This window comes from Frankliniella occidentalis, unplaced genomic scaffold (genome assembly GCF_000697945.3).
Source record: "Frankliniella occidentalis isolate FOCC.00 unplaced genomic scaffold, Focc_3.1 Scaffold10, whole genome shotgun sequence".
NCBI lineage: Eukaryota > Metazoa > Arthropoda > Insecta > Thysanoptera > Thripidae > Frankliniella > Frankliniella occidentalis.
In genome coordinates this window covers 2422071-2430795 of record NW_026267140.1, presented here as the reverse complement: position 1 = coordinate 2430795, position 8725 = coordinate 2422071, and the positions used below count along the sequence as shown (strand labels likewise).

The following is an 8725-nucleotide window of genomic DNA, read 5'->3' as shown; positions in this document are numbered from 1 at the left end:
GTTTGAGACGTTTTGTAATTGAGAAAGTGTTTGGCGTACTCAGTCATTACCTTCAATTACCCGCAGGATATGGTTCAGTAGGACTAGGGGCTCCCGTGCGCCCTGTGCGAGAGCAGGATACACACAGTTAAATTCTTGTGGACTAAATGCTTTGGTAGTGCACTGATCATACTTAGGCTTTTTTAGAAAATTAGCAGTGTGGTCAGTCATTACCTTCAACAACCTGCAGCATCAGCATGTGGTTCGATAGGACTAGGGACCTTCCTCCGGTGCGTCCGGTTTTGGCCCAGGTTTTCGGCAGCGTTCAAGGACAGTGAGTGCGGTGGCCGTGCAGAAGAGACCACTGCTGGTGCTGGTCTCGTTGCCGCCCATGTGAGCCGCTGCCTTCATACTCTGGTTCAAAAACTTTGGCAGCCAGGAAACAAGAAGTGTGACGACAAGAATTACGCACCTTTTCCAGTATTACCGCCATGACCATCCGCGCACCCGTGTATTGTCCTGCCACACGTACATTCCGCTCACGGTGAGGCCATGTGGAGCGAAACCCTTGAAGATTGGGTTACGGCGACCAGACTGTGTTTGTGGTCTTGTGCTGTCCACTCCACGGCTCCATGGGCGCCACGCCGCGCCAGCACGGTAGGACACGTGGGGAGATGGTGTTCGGACTGGTGTAACGTTACAGAGGTGTGCACCTCACCCTCGCCATAGCTGAGCCGGCCCGAACGTCCGCCCGGAATCGACCGGTGTAGATGCGTGCGTCTCACTAATGCGCAAAATCAACCTGCATTTTATCTTTCAATGGTAAGGAATATATTTCAATCTGATGGTCAATTACAATGCAGAGAAAAAATATACCCGTATTTGAGAACCATCTTTTCCGCAGTACAAAAATATTTACAAGATATGTACATTGACGTGGAACAGAAGCCATCTAAATAGAATTACGGTATTATGAAAAGTTTTGTTTCACGATTTTAAAATTTAAAGAAGAAACAAGCTCGATAATATTTCTATCTGCTTCTACACTTCAATCCTTAGCTAAAAAAAATGATCAGACTGCAATGAGCTCTCTCAATCTTATAATATCCGAGGGCCTTACATTATTGCACATTATCACTCATTTTACTTTCAAACTGTACTTAAAATTTAAAGCATTCCAAGAACAAGATAAATATTAAATGTTGTGAAGCCAGTATAGTTTTGGTCTGAGGACAGCAGAATCACCTGTGACTTTCCCCAATACTCAGAAAAGGGCTATTGAATAATCACAAGGTGCACTTACTCAAGAATACCTGTCACAAAAATAAATCATTGTATTATACTTAACGTTTTCTGATTTGACGCAGCGAAATTCTATTCTATAGTAAAATTTGGAATTAGTTGTGTATGAAGTTTAGTATACTTGGCACAAAAATCAATTTTTAGGCAGGCCATGATTTATGCTGGATGACATTCATGATAAGCAGCTTTTGTTTACAGAGCCCAATACGGTACTGTGCAGTAGTTGTAGTATTTTACAACACTGTACCAGTAGAGCCTAGGAAGTTCAGTCGAGGCAGTAGGTAAAATCCTGACATAGCTAACTTTGTCGTCAGTTTACTCTGATGTCTCCTTTTGCGGAACTCGGCGTGGTGTCTGTGCCTCACAGCGCGAACTCTTCCGTACTGGAGTTGGATCCCTTTCGCGCCACTAGGTGACCGGCGGGCTGCGAGGGCTTGGCTGCGGGGAAGACGTACAGCTCCGTGGTGGAGGTAGTGGCCGAGTCCGAGTCGGTGTTGGCGTGCGTGTGGCGCCGGGTAAGCGCGGGCGTGGCGCTGGGCGTGGGCGAGGTGGCCGCCGCCCTGGCGAAGAGCGCCGTGTGGCTGCCGTTGCTGCCCTGGCTGCCCGTCAGCGACAGCAGCGACGACTCGCGCCCGTTCAGCACCTGCCGGACAACGAGCACACCGTAAGGGTCTTGGCTGGGGGCACAGCGTATCGCCGCGTACCGAGCAGCGCGGGGTATAGCCGACTGCCCCAGAGGGGAGCTGGTAGGAAGACCGGGTGCGGCGGGGTATCGGCAGATGTCTCCGCCCGCGGGGTAGGGCCACAGGGTCTGGGGGTAGCGGCAGTGCAGCGCACATGACAAACCACACGAGGCATGCCGACCATGCCGGCTGTGAATCTTTTCGCACTCTATCACCAGCGACCTCGCGACACTCACGGTGTGGTTGACGGCGAGGCGGGCGGCGTACGGCCGGTACAGCGCGTCTGGCGCACCGTTCTGGTAGTTCCTGGGCGGCGGTGGGTAGCAGCGCGGTGCGTTGCTCGTGCGGGACGAGTAGGCGCGCCGCCAGTCGTGCGCGCCGGCCGACAACGACCCGGGTTGGTACACGGACGAGCGCATTACCGAGGACCTCGTCATCCCCGAATGCGTCTTGTCCAGGTCCACCGAGTCGGGCGGCACCCAGTCCTGCCGGCTGCGGAACGGAAAGCGCTGCTGGAACTCGCGTTTAAACTTTTCCTGTGAACATAAACGGCGAGGTGTCAAAGTCTGCGATCGGCGTCAGCAGCGTTCTTCGTTCTGGGGGCCAAGGAGTGGCGCACTTACGTTGTAAATACCGTAGATGAAGGGGTTGTAGCAACTGTTGCTCATTGCCAGCCAATCGATTGTGAAAAAAATAATGTTGATATACTTGTAGCTGAAACAAAAAAAAAATGAAGTGCAGGTGAAATTAGGACGGTAATCGACCGTTTCAGAGGCAGACTGTTGCTTCCGTTTCCTCGTGATAGGTGGGGTGGGAGTAGGGTGCAGAGGAAAAAAAGGGGGGCCAGTGAGGCTCCCACGAAACTGGTGTGTGAGACAGGAGCTCTTATCCGGGAAGCGGCAAAGTTATAGCTGGCTATTTTGGTGAAGGGCGCCACTGACGTGAAGCTGACATTTCGTTAAAGACGGTGGATGAAGGCGTGGGGGGGGGGGGGGGGGGGGGGGGGGGGGGGGGGGGGGGGGGGGGGGGGGGGCTCAGTGCGAGTACACCCCTTTACTTTATAACGTGCCTCTCGACCCCTTTGGCATCTTTTTTGTGGCCCTCGCCAGTGAGAGCGCCGCGGAGCATTCGAGGGCGGGTGGGATGGGAGGAGAGGAGCGTGGCGCGCGCGTATGTGCCGTGCCGAATAAATCAGTCCATTCCGTTTCCATCAGGTGCCTTTTATGCAAATCAGTTCGCCCAGGGGGAAAGGTGCGCCGCTGGGCGCCTCACCCTGCCAGCCCCGCCTTGCCTGCCCACCCTCACCCTCTCCCCTTATCGCATTGTCCTGCCCGAGAGTCAAACATCTGCCTGACGGACGGGGCGGGCGGCACGCCGACTCGTGACGCGCCTCGCACGCGGAAATTGTATTTGTCAAACGGAGGCATCCCCCTCCATCTCCTCTCCTCCCCACCCGAGCCGAGGGGGCATCAACTTCAAATATCCAAGGTTCACGCGCGGTTAATATCTAATAGGTAGCTTATATTTCCGAATATTCACGAGGTATTCAGAGTATTCAAAACATTCAGCTATTCATCGATATTCATCAACATTCATAGTGAATTTTCACAGCTATTCACTGAATTTTCAGTGGTATTCGCACTGGTATTTTGCAAAATTGACTTTGCGAGTATCTGAATATATTCGACGTTCACACACTGAACTCCTATGCATTTTGTTGTGCATAAACCCTGCAGAATTCTATACAGCCATAAGTATGCACAAATGTTGATGCATAATTGTGTACAAAATGTGCATAATTATGCATACACTGTACATAGTTATCCATAAAATTGTGCAAAATATTATGGCTGAATGAAATTCTGCAAGCTTTATTCACAACAAAGCGCATAAGGAAGGATGTAGTCACGTAAATTTTGAGTTGGTGCCCCCTCGTTCTCACATCTTTTCCTCCGTTGCGGACCGGAAAGTGGGGAGCGAACAACGTTGTAACTGCATGGCGATAAGAATGTGGGGAGCCCTCACCTGTTTATTCTTGGGAACATGTCCTGCAAGATGTTGTACGTCTGGAGGGGGAACCAGCACAGGGCGAACAGCGCCACCACAATCACCAACATCTTGATGACCTGAAGAGGGGAGAAAAATGTTGTTATTAGATTGATAGTCATATTTGGTGACAACGCTCGCCTGGCACGTGACACGAACGCCAAACACTCTGTCAACTGAAATAAATATATTGTGTACATAGAAGAAGGTAGATAGGTATGTGTACTTTTATGAAGGGTGGCTGATAACGACTTCTCTGACTGGCTGGCACCTCGCGGCCATTAGACGCATTTTTTATCTGCCCGATCACGTGCCAAAAACCTGAATCAAGGCGGTCGATGCGCGTTAACCTATCGTGACATGGCAGCAGCTGTTGCATCTTTGTCGGGCATGGTTCGCACGGCAAGGCAGTTCTCCAGTCAGGTTAACACTTTCCGTGCGGGGCCCTTTTTAATCGACCATCCCGCGGACCCGCGAGGACCCCGCGGACCACCCCGCGGACCCGCGAGGACCCCGCGGACCACCCCGCGGACCCCACGGACCACCCCGCGGACCCGGCGGACCCCGCGAACCAACCCGCGGACTCCGCGAACCACCCCGCGGACCCCGCGAACCACCCCGCGGACCACCCCGCGGACCACCCCGCGGACCACCCCGCGGACCACCCCGCTGACCCCACGGACTACCCCGCGGACCATCCCGCGGACCACCCCGCGGACCCCGCTGACTACCCCGCGGACCCGCGCGCGGACCACCCCGCGGACCCCACGGACCACCCCGCGGCCCCGCGGACCACCTCGCGGACCCCACGGACCAACCCGCGGACCAGCGTGGACTTACTTGCAGTTGCTATAGTTCGTGGACTTATGTGCTATGCTTGATTTTTGTGCTTGCGCGGAGTACAATCGTGGTCTCGAGGAAACCGAGAACATTATTCTTGTCACAAGTACACATGTATCAAGAACATTTCTTGAGAACAATGCGCTATTCTTGAGATGAATTTTAACTTGCCGCAATGCAAATTGCATTGAGTCAAGTACATTTTGTTCTAGGCTTTTTCGAGAACATTTTGGACTTGGGACAATGCAAATTTACTTGTGCGGAGAACCCATTTTTCTGGGTGTTACCGAATCGGCGCTGCTGGGGAGACTAAATACAGTGCAATGCAAACCAACCAGCTGCTGTAGGGTTTTATGACGATACCACCTGTTTTTCATTATCCCGCTGTGGAAAATACCCTCGAAAACCTTGTGAAAATAATCATTTTGAAATTGCTACAGATTGAAAATTCTATAAAGTTCAACATTTTATTTTCAAATTATGTTCCAACTTCCAACTTATAAAAAAATTCTCTGTACAGATTGACTCGGTGGGACAAATGCTTAGACACTAGGATGCCTGGGTCTATATCGGGCGCCAGTTTCTGCGGCGGGGGTTGGTAGGACGAGGTGTACTGTCCGTCTGGCTTGATTAGTGCGACCGACCAAGTATAGTGCAGTGGTGCGACGTCGATGTGTCGGGAAAGTCGGTCTCATCTCGATATAGCCTCGACCTCTTGCCTGCAACGCCCTCTGCCACGCCGTGCCGCGCCACGTAGCTGTGGGATGACCTCCCCTCGGCAAAGCCAAGCCCTGAGCGCACCGTCCACATAGAGACTTGTTCGCAGAGGGGGTTCGCAATGTTCCCAGCCCAGCCCACAGCCGGCCGGCCGGCCAGGAGCGGGTCCCGTCCAGGGTAGAGCGCCGTACTAGCAGGCAGGCCCGCCGCGCAGGCCTGCTGTGCGGCGTTGCCTACCCCGCCATTGTAAGGGGTTCCAGCTGGGCACGGCTGATCATGGCTCACTTAACTCCCCCCAACGTCCACTCCGCTTCGTAGTTGGTATTTTCGAACGGAACTTTTTTTCCCTCATCCGATGCTGCTCGCTAGCTCACCAGCCCCAGAAGCCCACTCACGCACATCCCCAGAGGACAGGCTCACCTTCTTCTTATTCTTCATGATGTTGGCGTCCCTCGAGTCCTGCGCCGTGCCGGGGGTTGTTGAACCCCAGAGACGGAGCCCCATGCGCGCGTACACGAAGGTGATGATGCATAGAGGCATGAGATACTGCAGCACCCACAGCACGAGCCGGTACGTCATCATGGTCCTCTTGGACATGATCATGTTGCGGCAGAATGGCTTGACAATGGTGCGCCCCCCTGCGAACACATCAAACAGTTGTTTTTTTGAAAAATCCGACTATCCCGTATTCTATATAGGTACTATTAATTTTGAATCCCTTCGCCGATTCCACACGGAGAACATCCGAGTCAAAAGAGCTAGGGTGCTAAATATAAAAAAAACATTATCTCGCTTTCCTCCACACTATGAGCGGCATGCAGGCCCGCCGTTGTTTCGATTGGAGGGTATACAATTATACAAAAAAAAAAAAAAACACACACACACACACGCACATCAAAAATACAAGTATTTCATTGTGGCACATTATGATATGTTTTTGTCGTGCGTATCATTGAATTGACATTTTCAGCACACCTACGAGATAATCCCCACTGATGGGGTTTTGAGAGGGTCAAACATGCGAGCCGGACTGTCGCTGACGTGACAAACAGCGAAGATCGACAAAAGCAATTCAGCGCGACCGCCCTCGCCACCCTCGCCCCTGTACGTCCGGGGGTGGCGCAGCGGGACGCTCCCAGCAAAACAAGCCAATGCTGCTGACCCTCCCGTGTCGCCCACATTGATAAGTGACTTTATTGATTCGCAGCACATGAAAAAAGGGATACTTGATAAGTTTATTGCATGGCTGATCTACTTGCGGGTTGAATTCAATAAATCACTGGACATTTAATTACCAGGGGTGGCGTTAAAGTATCGGTGCAGAAAAAAAACAATACAGAAAACGACAAAAACAAAGAAAAATTCTTGAAAATTTATGGTACTGCTCTTCTCTATCAGTGTCTGTCACCGTTCGTGTACTACGATGTGGCATTCAACTGCTGCTGCCACTCGGTATCAGAGCGGGGTGGGTTGATGTTCAATCTGGAAACGTTGACGCTCGTTTCAATTGCCCGTGTCGGGTGTCGGGTTAATGTTCATTTATTTTTAACCAATAGGGGCAAAAGCCGTTAAACTTCATCCGTGGACCTATGGGTGCCACGGGCACCTGGTGTATCACAGCGCAGTTAAAACCTTACAAAGCAAAATGCTAAATTTTTCGTCTACGAAGCTTCCAAGTCCTTCATACCTACGATGGATTTGCCATTTTTGTTCGTAAGGTTTTAACAGTGAGCAGACGCCGCAGTGTTGTGGTTGGCCTACATTCCCCTCCTCTCGCCAGTAAGGCGGCTGGCCCCTGTGGCCGATACCGGAACACTGAGGGGTCTGCTCTGATACACCTAGTGTACCTAGTATGGAAAAACAGGAACATTTAATTCTTTGATTCGATTTTGAATAGTGGCGAAGTCAAGGTCAATAGTGGTAAAATAACATCTTGTGATTCAAGGTTGCTATTCGTTCTTGTCGCAGCATTATCGAACTGCCGAAAGGTTCCAACTCCATTCATGGTGCAAAACCTTAACTTTGATTCACCATTTCTGCAACCCCGTCGTCCCCGCCCTGACCTACTTATTCTGTCCATCGGGTCAGGGCTCGCGTCCGACGGGCCCCGACAGCTGTCAATAGTAGTCGATAAAAGTGCTGTTCGCAGGCGACCAGTTTTTAATAAATCGGGGACCGACCAGAGTTTGAGAGCAGCACCTCCGCTGCTGCTAACTTGCTTATCTTCTCAGTGTAAAATGCTAACAACGGCGTCGTCGTGAAGAATTTTTCGGTTCTTTGTCTAGCAAAAGATTTATTCGTCGCAAAGGATTTCGATTCCATTTTAAATACAGCATTCTTCTTCTTTTTCTTGTGATGGGGTCTCGATTTGTATTAAAACAGGTACGTGAAAAGAAATGAAATTATAGAAATCATTGAAGTGTACCTGCTTCATTAGAAATCGCAACCCTGACACATGTAAGCTCGTTTCATAGAGGATTTTAAAACGAAGAAGAGTATGTTCTCACAAGTCAGAAATTAAAGTTTTGTTGTGGCCAGAGCACAGAGGTTAACGGTACTAGAGTTTTATTTGCAGAGTACTCAATCCTATTTCGAGTTATCGCTACCACAGACAGACATAACGATAGGCAACCTGAAGCGAAGAATATTTGGTTATTAGGCTGCTGCGCTACCACTTTCTTATCCAACAAGGTTATCGAAGTAGCATTAGCAATCTTTTAAAAGTTTGTGAGCAGGTTTCACCCATTTAAAACAAGAAATTCTATGCAGTTCTGCCCTGTTTCTTTAAGTCAGGGCAGAAGACTTGTGAAAAATAGGTGTAAATTAAAATACCATCTTCCCTTCCCAAAAAGAGGGGAGGGACGACGAGGGGTGAACAAGGAAGACTCCATAAGCCCTCGTTTGGCCTCACGGGAAGCTGCATGTAACACACCGCCGCGCCCAATTTCAAGCCCGCATGATATTGGCTCGTCTCCCGACTACTGCTCAAGTCTGCAGCTGTGCTAGTCCAATCACAACCACACGGCAGACTTTGTAAACTGATCCTTTTAGCAGGAGAAAAAGTTCATCTTCGCCGACTATAAGTTTTTATTTTTCTAAATGCGATCCTTGACATGAGAGTCTGGCTCGCGGCGCAATTTGACGAGGTCGGCTCCCGC

The 8725-nt window shown here is 50.6% G+C and overlaps 2 protein-coding genes across 2 annotated transcripts in view; one reads left to right on the top strand and one right to left on the bottom strand.

Annotated features, from left to right (window-relative positions):
* LOC113212691 (larval cuticle protein 1-like) overlaps window positions 1–8725 on the top strand; it is a 218453-nt gene that overhangs the window by 508 nt on the left and 209220 nt on the right. The window lies entirely within an intron of this gene.
* LOC113212792 (tachykinin-like peptides receptor 99D) lies at window positions 787–6322 on the bottom strand. Its single transcript, XM_052277360.1, has 5 exons — window positions 5988–6322; window positions 3990–4090; window positions 2588–2678; window positions 2201–2500; window positions 787–1924 (listed from the first exon to the last, which is right to left on the bottom strand). The coding sequence occupies exons 1-5, from the start codon at window positions 6168–6170 to the stop codon at window positions 1643–1645; spliced, it is 957 nt and encodes a 318-aa protein (XP_052133320.1). The 5' UTR covers window positions 6171–6322; the 3' UTR covers window positions 787–1642.